We start from the raw sequence: 19,778 nt of genomic DNA, 5'->3' as shown, positions 1-19,778 counted from the left end.
CAGAGAAAGTGATTTTCATTGCAAGGAGTTCTAAGTAAGATGGGCAGAGTCAGAGAATAAGAGAGCAAAAGATAATTATCTAAATTATGTTCAGTCTATTATAGAAGACGAATATAGTTAAAATGTAATTAAATATGACAGGCTCACAGGATGCAAGCATGGCTTAGGAATGCTAATCATCAATTACTGCATCTCCTTAGGAGAGTCAGACAGAACAAGAGAGTTAGAAGCTGGGTGGCAGAGGTGAGATGTAGAGTGTTAAATAAAACACCGTGGAGCTGTAGCAAGGCTAATTTCTTTTGGAAAATTGAGCTACTTTACCAGGAGACCTTTGCTGGCCAAACCAAAGTGATGCATTTCATCTTGAGGACCCTGGTACGAGTCTGAGTACACTGATAGTTCCTAGTGTTATCTTAGAGGTGATGACCAAGACTGCTGTAGATTGAAGTGCAAATCCCAAAAGAATCAGCCACCAAGGTGGGTATGAAAGCAGAAAAAAAGAAACCATCTACACTCCCTGAATATTTAAAAAAGCTAAACGCTGAAAAATCACTAATCACTAATAAAGAATACACAAATACAGGAAGTCCAAAGGTGGCAATGTCACTTAATGGGAAAGCACTGTCATTAGCTTGAAAGGTTTGTTTTCTTGGAATAGGGGAGCCAAGGTGATGAAACAGCTCTTATTTTACAGAAGTATTTAATCCCAGACCAAAAATAGAGATGCTTTAGATAAGGTTTAATGCTGCTGTTCCTTGAATATAGTGACATGTGAATGCATCAACACCAGAGATATTCATTGAATTTGCTGGAAATTTTTCTAAAAGTAATTATGAGAATAAATGTATTATTTCTCGTGAGGAAAAGAAATAAACAAATATTCATGGCTTGACTAAACATTTGCAAAATAAAAATTCTGTGGAGAAATTCTTATGTTAAAAGTGTAACTTGCAGTAAAATAAGAAAATTAAAAAGAAACTGAAGGTTTGCTAAGGATGTCTTTTGTTTAATTGAGGAATGGCACTGAAGATGGTTGTTATGGCTTCATACATATGTAGAAGTCCGACTGAATTTATTTTATTAGTAGAAAGTATAAAAAGAGAGCACACATAAGTCATGATATTTTTTTCAGTTGTCTGTCTTCCCATACGGGTATAGATAGTTACACTGCATAAATTATCTTTCTACTGCATAATTATACTTGTATTGGAGAGATATTCCCTTGTATATATCAATGTTTCCTGAGGAAATGGCCATAAGTTGTATCAGAGGAGGTTTAGGTTGGACATAAGGAAGAACTTTTCTCTCAGAGGGTGGTCAGGCACTGGAATGGCTGCCCAGGGAGGTGGTGGAGTCGCCGTCCCTGGCAGTGTTCAAGCGGCGTCTGGATGAGGAGCTGCGTGATGTGGTTTAGTGCTTGTGGTAGCAAGGGTAATGAGAAGACAGTTGGACTGGATGATCTTGTAGGTCCTTTCCAACCTTGTGATTCTGTGATTCTATGTGGTTCTTCTATGATGTTCTCAAGTGCTCTGTTATAGTCAAAGTTGTTGCAGCATTTTAGTGATGAAGGTTGATCGTCCTTATTTCCAAAGTTACTTTTTTTAAATCAGTTTTTCTTGTTTTCTACTATGCTTTTTTCTTTTTGCTAAGGGAATAAATTAAGAGACCTGATGTTCTCATTATCTCATCAAGTGCTAATTCTCTGGTGGCAGTATTTTTGAATCTTAATAACTCTTCTGCAAGCGGTGTATAATTTGAACATTTCAGGCTTTTTTTCCCCCAGTGGGAAGGGAACATAATGGACATAATAAAATAGTAAATATTCTTAGGATCAAATTTACTGAAAACCCTAACTCAATTCAAATCTCACATTCTTTTTCAAAAATCTTCAGTTTTTTTATATTTTATAACATGTTTTGGAATTATTGAAAGGGTAATTATAATCCAATCCAAATAACAGCAGTACAGAAGAAAGGAAGGGAAGTGGAAGAACTTAAGAGATTCCTGGAGTTGCTGATCTAGATGAGCGTTCTAAAAGAATCTGCTGAGGCCTTTCTCTCAATCCTTCTTGCTATCATCTTGCAGTCTTTTTTAACCAGTCCTCAGAAGTTCTACAAAAAAATACATTCTATCTTAAAGGCTAGGAAAGCATAAGCTGTTCTCAAGAACTTTCCTGTGGTTCAGAACCCTTTTTGTATAGAACAGTTACTAATATTTTACAGATCACTGGATGGAGAGATCTGATTTTTAACATCATCACTTTTCTCATTAAAGTTCACATCAATAAATGTAAAAGCATATGCATTGTGCTAACTGTGGGAATACTTTGTTAAGAGAAATAATGTTGCGATTGTCTAATTGTCACATCTACACTTGGCAGTGAAGGTTAGCTGACTGGCTGTAGTAGACTAAAATGAGAAGAAAACTCAAGTAAAATCTTCTCCTGTTAAGGGGAAAAAAAAAATCTTAGATCATGGCAACTTTTCAGATCTTGGGGCAGTCAACAGAACTGGGGAGGTTTACACTAGAACAAGGGAGGAAGTTTTTCCACACAGAGGGTGGTGAAGCACTGGAACAAGTTGCTCAAGGAAGATGTGGATGCCCCATCCCTGGAGGCATTCAAGGCCAGGCTGGATGTGGCTCTGGGCAGCCTGGTCTAGTGGTTGGTGACCCTGCACATAGCAGGGAGTTTGAAACTAGATGATCATTGTGGTCATTTTCAATCCAGGCCATCCTGTCATTCTATCTTAACCCTCTATTTGCATTTTCTATTTCATTTAGGGCTTGAAGAAACAGCTTGAAGGAGAACATAGCCGATTAAGGGTTATAAATAAATTGTGAAATGCAGATAGGTAATAGCTCTACCTCCAAGGACTGATTCAGACCTCATGTTTCTATTACGATGAGCAGCTCTAATCACATCCATTACTTCTTGCAGTAATACTAGTAAACTACATGAAATTAGGTCTTAATCAGGCTCACAGTCTTCTTTAAGCAAATATAACCTGACAGGAGTTGTAAACCTAGTAGTAGACTAAATCAGACCCAGAAATGCCATGTTTGTGTCAATGAGATGAAAGCTTTCTGCCAGGGTAAGTTTCCAGCACACAACACATTCTGAGCAACAGTGCTGTTAATGCTGCATGGCTTTGTGCACTCTACTTACTGATGGTGAGAAGTGTTTTGTTCCAGTTCTGTTGAGTCCTTTATTTCTTCTGTGAACATTTCTAAAGGTATTTTGGACACTTTCAGTATAATTTCATCCAATGCTTATCCTGTTTAGTGAGTTAATCTGGTTATTCTTAATGACATTTTGTCTCTAAAGCCTTCTATGGTAGAGTCTAAAAGTTGTATTCTGTACCTACCTTTCATGTTTTATGAGTAAAATGGTAATATAAATTCTATTGTGTTAAAACACTTATCGGCCACAATGGAAAACTGGCATAGGAACCTCTAACTCCTGTGACCTCTTTAATTTTTCTGTTTTACTGTCAGTGTGTTCTGTGAGCACAAAGGTGTGATTGGCAGTGATGCCCTTTGCCAGCCATTCATGAAGCTCCTTGTAACGTGTTGTACCTCACCCAAATCAGAAGAGTACAAATGAGGCAGGAAGGTTATAGTGTTCCCAATCAAGCTTTTAGAGACAAAGCTACACTCTAGCTCTGGGAGGGTGAGATGGAGAAATCCTCACAGTCTGAGCTGAGAAGAATGCATTAGGTCACTTGGAAGACTGGGCCCCCCACTCTGCTCCACTTACAGAATGAGTTGGGGTGGTGGTTTATTTTTCCTACAGCTGTAATTTTCTTTAACTGAGCTTTCACGATTGAAATTTTTCATGAGTAGTTAACAGAGGCATCTACTTTTATTTGTCTTCTCTCTTGTTTGTAGTACTATGAATATTATTCCTGCATGGAAGTAATAGTGATATAAACTCTGTATGAATACACAGTAGCAGAGACAAGGCACTTGAAAATAAGAATGAACAAATTGCGTTTGAAATTCAGGTTCTGCAAAGTGTTTCTCTGTTTGTCCCTTTAAGTGATTATGTACTGTCATTTGGATGAACTCCCTCTGTACTTCACTGCAAGTTGTGGTGACCATATGAAATATTTGTATGTCTTTCTGAATTATTATTATCATTTTTTTTTGTAGATCCTGGCAAACAATCACTTTTGATAAACAGCCTGCATCTTTTATCAGAATAGTTGGAACTCAGAACACAGCTAATGAGGTAAGGATTTGCTAATACAACTTATATTCTTGAATATTTAATTATACGATTTTTGGTATCTTGCAATGAAATTAATAATACCCTCTAAAGAGAACTTTTTTTCTTCCTTCTTTTTGCTCCAGAAATCTAGCAGAATGAAAACGAGTGCTTTCTGTATTTAAATATTAGTGAATGGTGTTATCATACTTCTGCACTCTACAGACTCGTAAGGTTGTTGCTAGAGTGGAAGATAATTTTGGTTTGATGTGTTTTACAGACAGAGTACCATCAGTGTGTTTCAGGTTTTGACCCATACATTGTGCAAACAAGCGTTTCTGTCAGGTTTGGTTAATATTTAAATAATTCCTTATTTTGATGACTGATAAAAGCAGCATTGTAGTGAACTAGAGAAAGGTGTATAGTTTCTGATTACTTGGTTTTATTGCTTTTGTATTATCTTCTTAATGAATCAAAAGCAAGAAAAATGTCATTCTTCATAAGAAAATCTTGTTTGTATAAGTTTCTCTTATAACTACTTTCATATTTGGTAAATCAGTTAGCCAACAATGGCTGAAGGGATTTCTTCTATTCATCTTACACAGAAGAAATGTCTTGTGACAACCAGGTGCAATATCATTCTCTTGATTTCAGTGGAACAATTTACTGTCTGTATATTTAAGAACATGTATATGTCTTTGCAACATCAGGACCTTATGTAACAAAACACTAGAGGCACTGACAGCTCCTTCTATGTCCTTCTGTGTACTACACCCACAGAGCATTGTACTTTCACCCTTTACAGTGAACCATAGGTAGTGGTGTTAGAGCTTGTCAGTTCTACCCTTATTAGTGATTTGTGATTATTAGTGATCACTAATTACGATTGGATCAGATGACCTCCAGGGATCCCTTCCACCTTCAATCATTCTGATATTTAGTGTAAGAGGGTCTAGTTCTTAGCATTGAATGAGTTGTCAGATAGCACTGTTTGTACAATGAGATGTCAACATTAGCTTTCAGTAGACAATTGGAAAGAAGCTGACCATTAAATCGAACCAAAAATATCAATTATATTTTAATTTTCATAAGGACTCCCTCTTACGGAGGACAGTTCAGTCTTCATCAGTGAGTACTCAGAAATACAGAATCAGAAACTGCCTCTGGGTTTGTAATATGTGCATGAAAAAGGCCTTTTCCATTACTGATCAGTATAGGCAGTACTATTTGCTCTCATGCCAATCCCTGTGATTTCTAAATCTTCATTAAAAGAGAATATGAGACATGTTGACTAAACTTCGAAAATCAGCCTACAAGAAACACTACTTCCAGCTTTTAATTCTTAAAGATAGCCCTGAAAAGTAATGGGCATATGGACTTCTAAACATAATTCTAATTACATCTGTTTACATTTACAAGACATTTAATATTTTGTTTAATTACTGATAGATGGAACTGTATAACTACACTGAAGATCAGCATGTGGAAGTTGAGGTTATGCCTATTCATGCAGAGGTTTGGTGAAACTATAAATGCATTGCCATTCTAAGTCCTTTTGTCTTTAAGAACAGTGCCCCATGCTTATTTTAATTCTTAGACAGTTTATTGCTCCTAGAGCTTCTAAAAAGAACATTCTTAGCTTTCAGAGACTACCATATTATACTCCTTTAATATATATATATTAAGCAAATAATGTATAATATTTTGTCATAAAGTCCAAAGTATGTAGCAAGATATTTTCCATAAATCTAGTTTGAATAACAGCATTGTAACAAAAGTTTCAGTTTGTTCTGGAGTGGATAGTCTTGCTAGTCACTTCCATAGGACTGTAAGCATTTCCAGAATTATTTGCCCACAGCAGGTGGTATGTTATGGCAAACCATTTTCATTTTAAACAAAAGATGTCAATGGCAGCATGTTCTCATCACAAGTTTAACTGTAACAAGTAGGAAAGTATTACCTACTTGTGGTGTCAGTACACTGCCACGGCATACCTCTTAACTTTGAGGCACAATCTGATTTTTGAAGCTACAAAAAAAGTAAGCACAAAAAACCACAAAATTTCTCAGTTTTGTAAATGTTTTCATCTTTTAAACTCATCTTTCATTCACCATATTTTCTGTGTGTTGAAAGATAGGATGCTCATAGATTTACTTGACCTAGTAAATTTCTTTTGTATTTTACAACATGATAAAAATGTTACTATTTTTCTTGAGCTTACAGATATACCACCTTCATAAATAAAATAATTTTTTCTTGGCCTTTTTTACCATTTGTCAGGCAGGTCATCTGATGCTTCTAACTGACTATACACACTTTCTCTTGTTATTCCTTCCAAGTAGTACTGACCTGGAAAAAGCATCTAATTGCTAATGGGAAAGCCTTGTCTAACAAATTACTGCACCAGCTTATATGTACTTGCTTTGTATGTCAAACCTTCCTTCAAATCTCCAGGTGAACTTAACATGCTACTAATTAGAGAATGATACTGAAGTGTGATCTCAGCTTTTATAGAGAAAATCATGCCAGATTTTTTGTTTCAAGAGTACTGGGCTTAAATACATAATTCCAATACTGAAGTACATGAGGTCTATCTGATTCTTTCACATGCTGTATTCTACATATGTTAAAGTGACAGAGTAACTGAAAATGATGTTGTGAATTCTCAGATTTGGTAACATTTGCCAGATGCTGAGAATTTAGTGTGAAAGAGTGGTAACAAGAAAAGTTGTAATTTAAGAATTAGTCACTTCAGATGTTATAGACCAGTATCAGGTAAATTTCAGTGCTAACTGTACTATGTTTTAACATACTATAGGAAGTGAAACTTCAGGTGAGAAACCTTGTTGGTTTAAGATACAGTAGAAATAAGGAATTTCTAACTCATAGATACCCATTCCTTTCTTTAGAGTGTACTGCCTTTCAAGGAAAGCTATGTATTAAAGAGATACGACGATGAGATATATTGTTCTCTTCTAAAAATACTGATACTGATAAGTATGGCTGGAAAAATGTCAATGGCTGTTACTTTAAAAAGCAAAGGAGAGCAATGAATGTAAAAGTGGCTTCTCAAGAAATGGAACTGAACACAAAAATTGGCTTCTTAAGAGCAGTAGCAGATGGAGGGAGCTCACGCCACTGTAGACATTAGTTTGACTTTAGAAAAAAATCACCAGAAGAAATGCAGAGAAAAAGCCGTTTTTCCGTTCCTTGCACATGTGGCAATGGTGCAGATAGAGAGGTGGCAGTGCATCTTTATGTGAACATTGGTACATATATATGGAAATATGAACATACATCACAGTGTATCTACATAAAATCTGAAGGAATTTCTACATTGAAAGGAACCAGAAAATATAACGGAGATTTTTTTTAAAAAAAAGCCAGTGACTGTGAATGGTTTTTTTTGGTTTTTGGTTTTTTTGTTCATTTCATTCATGCTGTTAGAATTTGAATTAGCTAGCTACCTTCTCAGAAAAGACCCAGGGGCTATTGCAGACATGTCATTGCAGATGTCTGCTCAATATGCACTTGTGCAAGGATGGACAAAAAGAGTAATAGGATTTTCAGTTGTATTAAAGAAAGGATAAAAAATATAATACTGTGTATTCCTCTGTGAATGTGTAGTATACCTATGTTTTGTTTATGGTATTTGATTTTGTCCATTTTAACTTGACAAGGCCTGGGAAAGAGCAGTTAGGATTAGAAGCAATTGCACTTCTTTGTGAGAAGAGCTTTAAAGACATCAGCTACGTATAAGATCAATGATAGTGGTCCAGGTATTGTTTGAAGCCTCCAAAACTGATCACTGTAATAAAGGACACATTCCATCTGCTTCAGTAGCAGTTTCCTTGAGCAGTCTTGAATACATTTCTGCATAACTACATAAAACATCTGTAGAGCTACTGTTGTTGTTACAGAAGTGGGCAATCTTGAAATAGGATCATATTGGTAACAATTTAAATTCCATTTCTGGTGTGTGTGAATAGCAGTCTTTTGGAGATGTACTTAAATCATATTAGATGTATAAAACAATTAACGTAATTGTTGTTGTTTTCCAATAGCATGTATTAAATATTTATGTTGTCTGGCAAAAGAAAAGTCACAACTATCTCTATCTGCCTTAGAACCATCTTTCTGATTTTCAGTGTCATATGTAACAGTTTGTGTAATTTGTAGGCCTTCTCTTGCTCCACTCTTATAACTTGTATCACTTTGTAACATTTCTGTCACATGGAATAATGGTTGTGAGCTCATGTTGAGGCATTCTTATTTTATTCTTATCAGTGCTTTCGCACTGATCTGGCCTACATACTTGCATATAGATTTCATCTTACTTTGATCATGCTTTTGCCAGCATTTAATTGTTTATCTTCCTTTTTTGTTCTCTCCAGGTGTTTCACTGTGTGCATTTTGAGTGCCCTGCACAAAGTGGTACCCACAAGGATGAGGGTTGTAAGGAAGTGGCAACGACAGAGGTGGGGACTGGTGAACAGCAGCTTGTTTCTCGTCCTGTTCGAGCTGCAAGCACTAGTTCTTTGCATTCCCCTCCTGGATCCACCTTGCGTTCGCATGCTCACCAACCATAAAGGAGATTGAAAGGGAGCTTTTGCTGCCCCACTGACGTTATATAAAATTATTCAGAACCTTCTTGTGCTGGCACCTTTTCTTTCTTCTTCACTGTGAAGAAAGGGGACCATGTCTTATAATGCTGAAATGGCAAAGGCTTTTCCCAAGGACATGAAGAGACTGCTTCACTCTTCTCAATTTGTTCAAATCAGGCTGGTCTCCAAAGGGGGAGAAAATAGGCCTTCAATCTTCATCAAGTACCCCATTAACACCCTACCTCTCTAATCTAACCAAGGCCAGGAGAACAGAAGAAAATAAAAGGCAGAGCTACAATGAAAATCTAACATGACTTGAGCAGAATGGAAGGCATATGAAATAACTATTTGTTCCTTGAAGGCTTCCATTAGCAAAGAAAATGTTTATGGAACACATCAGTACAGAATATGTGTTATTTTTGAAAGTTATCCTTCATTCATATTCCTTTGTAACTAGTAATCTCTTTCAAAAATTGTTTTAACTCTGCATCCTGCTTTCTCTCTTATTTTTGGCTGCAGCAAATGCTGTGCAGTAGATTAAGGAAATATCAAACATGTTTACCTGCTGAGATGCAAATTCTCTCATTCATTAGTGGGATGTCAAGAAAAGCCTTTATGATATCAACAAACTAATTAATGGATGCTGTATTAATCTTGACCCTAGTCGGCTTTTCAAAGCACAAAATTGTCATTTCTTATAGTCAAAAGGAAAATTTTGAAATCAAACTTCTATCTTGAGAAAAGCTTATTTTTCACTCATGAAGGTGATTACTTAAATTTTACGCATATTTCTAAGACAACTTGCAAGAGATCATCAAAAATTTTTGGTCTAGAAAGTGGAAATTCATCTGGTCACTGACAAGCAGTTGTTTAGAATACAAAAGAAAGAAGTTGCAGAAAGCTATTTTAATCCAAGAAATTATGCTTTACGGATATGCTCAGCCTGGATCTGAATTTAAGGGCAACATAAACTTTCTCATAGTCTTCATAGAGTGTTATGCTTTTTACACTGTATTGTAAGGGATCTGGCTCTCATTTTACATCACAGAATTAATTATCCATCCATGTCTGGATTAAATTGCTTACTATTTCACTTATTCGATGTGTTTACACATTAATGAGAATGCAACCTCTCGCTTTCCAGATCCAGGTGACTTAGGAAAAGCTCCTTGTTGGTCTTTCAGCATGTGAAGAAGTGTTTTGGTATTATGACAAACACTGATGTAATTGGCAAAATTGATTAGGAGGATTGTTATTCCTCTCAAAGCATATGCTGGAAATGTCAGCCATCCAGTTTTATGAACATGGAATTTCCTGTGGTGACAAATAGCCTTGTCAGAAGAAAACAAAGCTACTATAGGATAAATATGGTTTTCCTTTGCATTACCATAGTGATAAAATGAGCTACATATCAATATAGCAAATAGTATGCTAATTTATCACAATATGTAATTTGAAAGAATTTCCCTGCTGTGTGCTGGTTGTGCTTAAAACTGGAAGAAATACAACAAATGGCAGCAATGAATCAGTAGAAACACCATAGGAGAAATGCTTTCTCTTTGTTGTTTCCAATAAAATTGACTAGACTTCATCAAGAATATTACAGTATTTTTCACTGCCAAATTACTTCTGAGTACTGACATTTGCATGCTGTCCCATCCCTTCCCACTGTTGTCATCTGTCTTGTGATGTGTGTCAGTGAAGATGCATGCAACTTCATTGTCTGTCATTTTTAATACATGCCACGGCCGCCTCATTTAGCCTTGAGTTCTGAGGCAGGATCTTGCTTATGAGCCAGCGCCCAGCCTTGGTTGCCGATTACGGTGTGGCTCAGAAGCCTTTGGAGCATGATAGAGTTGAGACTAGCTACTGGGGATGCAATTGTTTTGTGTAAGTGTAGGTCCAAAAAGTTGGATTTTTTTTTCTTTTGAAAAGTAAAAGTACAAAGATTGTAGTTGTAGTCCATGCAGGAACTTACTGAGATGAATGGAGCATGTCTTGTCTTTGGTAGTTAAGACCTTTCGTGTCAGTGATTATATTTCTCTGCAGTTTGATCAAACAAATGTACTTTTTCAAGTTGTGGGCACGCAAGGGATGTAACCTAGCTGTTAGTCACTGCTATAGAAAATATTTAATTTAAAAAAAAAAAAAAAAAAGAACAAGAAAAAGAAGTTTGTGCCAGATGTTCTGAGTTTAGGCACTCAGAGAAAGAACGGGATTTTCAGTTTGTAATCTTTGATGAGCACAATTAATTTTTTGGATACTAATAAGCCTTACATACCATACACTATTGCAGATTCTTTTTGATCTTGTTCTATGACTCACTGTTGAAGAAAAATGTCTATTTCCCATGACATTAGCCCTCTGCCAAGAATCTTAATGAAAAGATAAGAGAGAATCTCAAAGCAAAAAGAATCAGGTCCTATAGAAATAAAAATTCCCACCCCAAAAATCATTCAAAACAAAAGCCAGTATAGCACTGTCTTTTCTTACGGTCTTTATCCCTTCCACAACTTAACAATTTCTACCTTTTTATTCAAAGAAGTAGTGTCTAAGGGACCTGAACTGTGCTTGTTCTTCTAACATTATCCACCCTCAAACACCCCCAAAATCTTTGTGGCCTAGTATAGGTCTCTGCCTTTAACACAGTGCCAGCAAAATATTACTACTGGCAAAGGATGATATCACACAGGACTGACCTGTGCTTTTGTGTGAGTGTTCTCATGCTAAGTATTCTCTGCATTTATTAACTCCTAATATGAGATGTAGCTCTTGAATGTTCTTCTAAAATCTAGGTTTTTTTTTCTTGCAGTGGAAATAAATTGTGCTGTTATGGCTTAATATCAGGGCACTTGTAAGCATCAGGGTTTAACTGAGTCATGAGATACTGTAATTATTCAGAACTGCATGATCACTTTCTTTAATTGCCACAGAGGTTGAGCAGAACCGACCACCTGTTCATTGCATTCTTGTCAGAAACTGTAAGATAGACCTGTTGTCAGCTTTCTAGACAACAGAATTAACTTGCCAACACTGAACCATTTTGTCTAGTTAGTACTTCAGCTGTAGTTGTCATTATCTTTAAATTCCCTTGTCCTCTTTTTCTCTTATTTTTCTTCCATTGATTGAATTCAGACTTAGGGCCAACTCCTATGTAGTTTCTAAATTCTTTTTATTTAATGAACTAATTCCAAGTGAATTTTAAAGATTTTTATTCACAGAAATCTGTGGCCAAAAATTAACTTCAGCAAGAGTAAATTCAGTATTTGTAAAACTGATTTAAATGTGAAAATGAATTTCTAAAGTAAGCAAAATTGTGCAACTCTACTTTCAAACAAGCTCTAAAAAGTTTGAATGACAACAGGAATGGCAATGAGAGAAATTAATCCAAGAATTACATGAAAGACAGCAGAGAGGAAGAATCGGCCAGTGTTCTTAGGAAAGTAGCTGTTTTTCATTGCACTTTCCTTCCTTTATAGCTCCATTTAATCCTTTTTCCATGCAAATCTGTTTTGCTTGTTCGATATGACAGTTTATGGTGAAGCTCTGTGTTTTTCATCATTGCTGAAAAGTTGAAATGAACTTAATGCTTCTTCATCTTTACTAATCATAACAACAAATCAGAGAATCTTCAGTTTATTACCTGACTTGATTTCCATGAGAGAAAAGAAAGCAAATGATATCAGTAGTTTTTTTACTTTAACTAAATTAAGTTTCCTAGCCAAATGCATGTGAATATCTACTCACATGCTTTGTACGCTAAAGTCAGTGTGAAGATCAGAAGGCATTTTTGTCTGATTGTTCCATGATCATTCTGCTTATACAAAGTCACCCACCCAGAGACCCTTGATATGGAATCAGAATTCAGCTGTGATTTCAGAGGAAGCAGAAAAGCTATACATTGTTTTTCCCCTAAGAAAATGTTTGTTGGTTTCTATTTTGACAGGTGGTGACTTACCATCAAATTTGCAAATGAAAGCAATGGTAATTTGTTGTTGTGGCTGGAGCAGTCAGCAAATACCAGAGCCAGTGGTATTTAATGGAGTGTTTAAGAGTAGACATTCAGGCCTGTATGTTGTAGCAGTTGCTAGAGGATAAAACTGCTTAGAAGATAGTACTTTGTGGATCCAATTCTTGAGGCCTGGCTCCCTTTCCCTTCTCTTGATGATGTGTTTAGGTTAGAACCCTCAGCTGTCTCTGAACTGGTTCCCAGCAGCTGTACTAGTTAAATTACATGTAGAAGCTCCACAGGTTTTGTACAGGATACAGGTAATAAAAGTACTGGGTCAAATTCTTAATGGAATACCGTATTCATATCCCACATACCAATTTTAATCGGAATACCATATTTGTGTATGTGTTAAATGGAGCTTATCATTTAGCTTGAATTTAGAATAGGTTCCTAAAACTCCTAAATTGAAAAAAACTGGGTGAAATGTTCATATTCTGTGGTGTGGCAGGATGTGAAATCACTGTTACGGTTGCTTAACGTGTGCAAATGTCTAAGTAAGGTATGGGTGAGCAGGTCCAAAGCTGGTTTGGCTGAAGTTGTTAGGAATTGGTGATCTGGCTGTAGTGAATAAGAGAGCAAATCAAATGCTTATCTCAAAGACATTTACGCAGTCCAGTGAACACAGACATGTTGCTCCTAGGTGCCTTCCATGTGACTTGTGCTCTTTACAGAGTGTGCCTACATTCGAATTTTGCTAACTGCTCAAAACCACCGATAGACTTCTCAAAGGCCATTCATGAGCTTTATTGCAGTGTTGTCTGGGGTAATGTAGAAGTCACACCAAGAGTCCATGACAGAATTTGAGTCAGTTTGTCTTTGGAAATGGTTTTATTACAGAAACAAAGCGCAGATTAACGTAATGTAGTATAATATGAGGAAAATGCAAGCATCTGGTACTTACACATAGATTGACTAGATTTTCTAACACTGTATGTATTTGATTACTATGATAAAAATAAAAACAGTGGAAATAAGTGAACAACCACTTAAGTAATATGCCCTGGTAGTAGATATTATCAGCCCATCAGGAAATCAGAGTTTTTCTTTTCCCGTTCCTTCCAGCCGAACAGAATAGCATAGGTAAATGTTCAAAAATAAAAAAGAATAATTGATTTGTTACATAAATGTCATCAGAGTTTAGATTATCATAGCTAAAAATCTGAAGGAGTGGTGACTTCTGTCTGCTTAGGTATAAATCTGCCTTCCCAGTGCCTCCTGCTGCTTAAGGCCCTGAGCTTTTGTAGTGGATGGAGAGCTACACAGTTAGTGCAGTGCAAGTACATTTCTTTGTCAGATCTTCTACTCATCTCTTTTGTGTTTAGCATCTTGGCATATCCATTCTGTTAGAAGAAGGTAAGCTGGTTTTTCACAGCTTTCACAGTTACTCATTGACTCCTGCAGGCTGGCAGATACATCTCTACAGCTGCCTGTATTAAGCAGTTTGCAACACTGTTTTACAACAAATGCTGTATGTCCAAACAGTACCAGCTGGCCTTGAAATATCTGAAGTTGGGCTGTATTATTGTTGAGATGAGGGTCTGCACCTCTAAAACTCTGTGCCATGCAATTCAAGTGAACAGTAGTGGCTGCAGATTCTTTCTGGAGAGAAAGTAGGGAATTTGCACGTGTACCAGAAATAATTCATTTTCTGTGTTGTTTTTGTTCTACATCCCATGTCTCCGTACTCCTGAGCTATCATTGCTAGGTGGTTTATGATTAGTACCTAGAATCCAATAAATAAGTTTAACAATTGACATCAAGAACTTTTGTCTTTAATGAAAAGTTACATTGAGTTTTTGAAGCATGATTTGTCCTCTGAATTGTTTATCAGCATCTTCTGTAGCTGGAGTTGTGAGGAGAAAGGCTGTAGAAAGGCTGTTATATAGTTGTGTGCATGCATCTGTTTCACAAGTTGAAGTGACTTGGCAAAAAAGTGTTTTTACATGCCTTTTTCTTTTTTTTCTTTTTTTTTTCCTTGGTGTAGTGAATTTTGGCAAGGAATCTATAGTTTAACTGAATGTGGATGATGAACTGATGAAGAGAATGTAATGCAGCAAGATTTTATTCATTTTAATGGGAAGAGTAACGTGAAGGTCCGATTCCTGTAGTCTGAGCTACTTCTGCTTGTCTCCTGTCCTCACAGCTCTTACTTTTCCTACAGGATTCCCCCAGTCTGCCTGTTTCTCCTTTTTGTTTTCTCTCTACCTGGAATCATATTGCTGTTGCTGCAGTGTTTCCTGGAACTTTCTCTAATCTGGGATATATTAAGTATTTAAATTTATTTTATTTAAATTTACACCTTTTTTTGTTATATACAGGATTCAGTAACCTAGTCCCAGTTCATTCACATCAGATTTATAAGTCAATTACTGCTAATCTGTTAAGAGATAGTGAGCTTTAATTTGACTGTCTGTGGATATGGAAAATACTAGCTGTTTTCAAATTTCTACTTTAATAATCTGAACTCTGTTTTCCTTAAGAGAAAAATCAGTTGAGAGATTTTCTGTTGATTTAAGTAGTAGGTTAGGCTTTGCGTGGGCTTATCTAATTTAAATCAAATATAATTGTGTTTCTTGTTCATTGTGATGTTCACATATGTTCAATTTTGTTGGTTGTTCATTGCTCAATGTTCCAGTTGTATATAAGTGTTGTTTTCTCAATAAACTGCATCATCAAAAGTGAACCTTGAAGGAATCTGCAACTTTTCAGAATACTTGTTTTGGCTGCTTGTAGATTCAAATATTACCCTGAGCATGTGGGCTCTTTGTGAGAAATATAGCAGTGCTTCACAATTCAGTGCCCATGTCTATTAACTTTCTCTGTTATATTGCAAAATTTTCTTTCCTTCCTGCTTTGCTCAATTTCATTATATTGGTTTTCTTTGTGGAGTGGTGGTTGCTATTGTTCCTTCAAATATTGTAAGTTAAATATTAAGAGTCAGGCCAAACAGAAGTTCCATTTTAATGAACTTTTTCCACTCATTCCTATTAGTGCTCCTCTTTCTCAGCTGGTGGTAGTTTATAACTCTATGATTATGTTCGCCTTCTCTGTAGCAATTACCATTTTATCTTGATAGTCTTGTGCATTAAATCCCTTCCCTTGTTTCTCATGTTTCCCAAGCATCCATTTCCCATAGCCTGGTTCTAAACTACGTCAGACCTTGCTGTGAACAGATACGAGATTCATTTAAAATGAATACTTTGTCGTAGTCCTTTAGATGCTAAGTGCATGTACATGGAGCTTAATCAGCCTGCCAGACAGCAATTGCATTGTCAGGAGCACAGTCTCTGGAGTAAGGCACTTAACTGGCATGAATTCACAGGCACACCCACTGGGGCTCCTACTCAGCACTCTTTCATGAAAAACATTTAAGGAGCATGATTTTTGATGTGGGAAATGTACACCTTTGTGGTCTCAGTTCTTTGAAGGAACGTGCTATTGCCTGCACTGGACTGTTTTAACCTTTTTTTTATTGTGACAACCATTGGAAAAGTTGCGACATCACACCTTCACTGCTGGTTGGTAGGAGTTGCACTACTGCATTGGGCTGTGCTTATTAGGTGCAAATAATCCCCCACACAGCACTGTTTGCATGACCTTGGTAGCATTTTATACTGCAGTGGATATGCATTGCCAACCATTTGGGCTGATCAGGTTTCAGGGAGAATGCTGGTTGCAGATTGCACTGCAGTGATCTGATCAGTAACTTTGGGAACTGCCTGATTTTGTAAGTTAACCACTCAGCAGTCTGGTAAGCCTTGGTAGTACTGATTTACAAGAAGATATTCACATCCTCATTTTCTATGAGCTTGTAGAAAAAGAAGCATCACAGTTCTTCTCCGTAACAACCAATATGTTTGTAATGCAAGTTACAGTTACTAAACAAGCATAATCCATTCTGTCCATTCTCTAGCACTATATTAACAGTTTGCATGAACAGCTGAAAAACAGAGGCTTCTGAGAGCAAGGAAGGCTAGCTCTGGATTTCTTATTTAAGAGTTTCAAAGAGCAGCCAAACTCTCCACAGTGAATACAGGACCAGATAATGCTAAAATCAAAACATCAAGTGAGACTCTTGTGCTTTGTATTCTTTTCTTTAGGGATTCTTCTTTTAAGTATTTAACTTCACAGAAAAATATAGAATATATTTAAAATAGTGATGACCAGAAATGCGCCTTTTCAAGAATGAGAGGGCTGTAATTTGAGAAATAAAGTGATCTTTTATGTTCAAACACTTATCTGCAGTTTTGTTAAAGTAATGGTAGAGCCTTTCTGGTGCTGTTCATGTATTGCATTTAAGAATTTGAGACTTCTGGCAGAATTGGATGTAGGTCCCAGCACAGCAAGGCCTCTATTGATGTGGAGCTCATAATGCAGCTCCATTAATATCAGTATAGAAAACACTGGGCACTTGCATGCTAATGGGCTTCCTTGAAGCTTTGAAAATGCTTGAAGCTTTGAAAATGCTGAAGTCAACAGCTGCAGTAGGCTACTACCAGCGTGTGCCACTGTACTCGTAGGAAGAAGAAATTATGAATACACAACCTTTGTTACCTGCTAAGTGGAGAGACCAAACTCAAAGGTCAGAAGTATAATGCCAAATTGTAAGTTCAAGCTGAGATGCCATAATAAACCATAAAAAATAAGGCATAATATAATTAGATCTGATTACTTTTGTGCATTTATTAGCTGTAAAATTGTTAATGAGTTTGACAGTTGTTAGGTTTGGAGACTAAGAGCTCAGTGTTTTTAAGTGTCGTATCCTGCTGTTCCTTTTTAAAAATGGATGTATACATTTTAGAGCATAAGCTGCCAGTCACCTAATGAGGTGACTAAATTTAGACATTTTTAACATATGGGATTAGTGATGCGAGGAAGACTTGTTTTTGAAATAGTGTTTGCCTAATACAGTACAGGCAGAATGGAAGCCAGAAAGTTGTATAATCCAGTCAGTGAAAAACAACTCTGAAACCATCTGCGCTCCCAGGCCATGTGTCCAAGTTATAAAGAAGGTGAACACTTTTTGCTCTACCTTAATGAATCAAAGGCTTCTTGAAGGCTTTGAGAAATTTCCATTGCAGCCCTCGGGCAAAATGTTGGTTATGTCCAAGATAATGCAGTTCCTAGCATCGTGCTGAAGTATTATACGAGAAGAAAAAAAAAACTTACAAAACATAGAGAGGAGAGACAAGTTGGATGAGAGCAAAGTGTGGAAGAAAAATTCTTTCTCGTTGCTCTGGTAAGGATCTAATTTATCTTTGTGCTTAGGCTTGTAAAATGGTTCCTAAGTGAATAGGTTCAGAACATGAGGGAGTGCAGACTGAAGTCTGCAGACACCTTTCCAAACAGAAGCGGAGTGCAGGGCCAATTGGTTGCCACAGTCCAGGGGCTTTTTTCCAAGTTACTTCTAATTCTAGAGGATGGATTCACTTGTGAACAAGTAGTGGCAATCTAAGAAAAGACACTGTGACAACGTCATCTGAGTTGGAAAGACCAGATACATACCAAGTAAAAATCATTTTATTTTCACTATATGAAGCAAAATGCACATAAATGGGACATTTTTGTTAATCATTTTGTAGTTTGTCCTCTTCTGAGTGCTACTTATATACCTTTGTAGGCTGTGCTCAACAGATCTTCTTGTAGGTAAAAAAGAATTAATCATGTAAGATCTCCCTTGAGTCTCTCTACTCCTGTGCTTTCCCATTCTTTCCCTTTTTCTTTTCAAAACATTTACCAATATATGTTATTCTGTAGCAGGAAAAGGGTGGGGGTTTGTTTGATTGGTTTTGTTTGTTAGTTTGTTTTTGTCTCTGAAGTATCAGAAAAGCAAAGGTATATAGGAAAAAAATGTATCCCATTTAATAATCTCAAAATTATCTCTTTTTGCAGCAGTCATTGGGAAATAGCATGTGTCTAGTCCATGCAGTGCCAACTTTAGTCCCATTTATGTACAACTGTTCTTCGCTATCTGTTTTGAAGATGTTAAGCTTGGAAGCTGAAGCTTAAATTTTTAAGCTTTTATTTTTTGAAGGCTGCATGACTCAGGGAGAAAAAGAAATAATCATAAATCTTCACTCCTATCAGCAACAAACAGCCTGCCAGCTGCAGGTTTCCTCCTGGCTTGCAGAAGGGACACGGGCCAGTTATTATCGGTGCATTCATGGAAATGCTAGTTTCTCTCATTCTGTTTGATCAAACAAGCGTGGTTTTTGAATGTTGAGATTCATGGTGTGTGTCTTTGGGATATAGTAGGATCACTTAGCACTGAAATATCACCATCTCTAGGATACAATCAAACAGGCAAGAGGGGTTATTTTTAGAATGTGAAAGGTATATTTGGCTTCTTATTTTTTGAGCACTTATTCTTTAAGAGAGGATATTCTGTATCCTGACAGCTCAGTTTCTTTAAGCCTTTGGAGAGAGATATGGTCTCCTTTGTCAGGCATCCCTCCTTTGACAGTAGTCCATAGCGGAGTAAGATTCATAAAGAACCTTATCAAAAGCTTTTTGGAAACCTACATATAATATACCAAATTGATCACTGGTACCATTGTGCTCACTGACTTCTTCAAGGCTCTTAACATATTTATAAGGTAATTATTTCCTCTGCAAAAGCCATCCTGGGTGTCCCCATTTTGTTTACCAAAGAGAAAGTGGAGAGACAAGCCATGCTTCTGTGTACTGTGGAACAGTTTTTACCCTTTCCTATCTGCTCTGAGTCATACAATCTTACCCATCCCCTATATCATTTGGACTCCTTCACTACTGCATTTAGTGTGATTTTAGAAGATGGGAGTCGCTGCTCAGGCTCTGTGTGTAGTGTGTATTGCTAATCAACCCACACCCAGCCAAGGAAGCACAGGTATGGACACTCATATCTCTGTGTACCCAATGGATGCAAACTGCTACAAGCAAATCAGCTGTGGGCATGCATATATTTGGACAATGTGAG

The 19,778-nt window shown here is 36.7% G+C and overlaps 1 protein-coding gene across 1 annotated transcript in view; it reads left to right on the top strand.

Moving 5' to 3' along the window:
- The window catches only part of BTBD9 (BTB domain containing 9), a 111,380-nt gene extending 95,874 nt beyond the window's left edge, over positions 1–15,506 (top strand). Inside the window, exons 11-12 of the mRNA XM_042810863.1 lie at positions 4,153–4,231; positions 8,602–15,506. Of these exons, the coding sequence (XP_042666797.1) occupies positions 4,153–4,231; positions 8,602–8,796 (274 nt within the window). The 3' untranslated portion in view covers positions 8,797–15,506. The remainder of the gene's footprint in view (positions 1–4,152; positions 4,232–8,601) is intronic.
- Positions 15,507–19,778: the final 4,272 nt, after the last annotated feature.

This window comes from Centrocercus urophasianus, unplaced genomic scaffold, assembly GCF_019232065.1.
Source record: "Centrocercus urophasianus isolate 14NV4802_14NV808 unplaced genomic scaffold, USGS_Curo_1.0 seq_10, whole genome shotgun sequence".
NCBI classification, from domain to species: domain Eukaryota; kingdom Metazoa; phylum Chordata; class Aves; order Galliformes; family Phasianidae; genus Centrocercus; species Centrocercus urophasianus.
The sequence above is the reverse complement of the archived record's forward strand: the minus strand, read 5'-3'. Positions and strand labels throughout refer to the sequence as shown.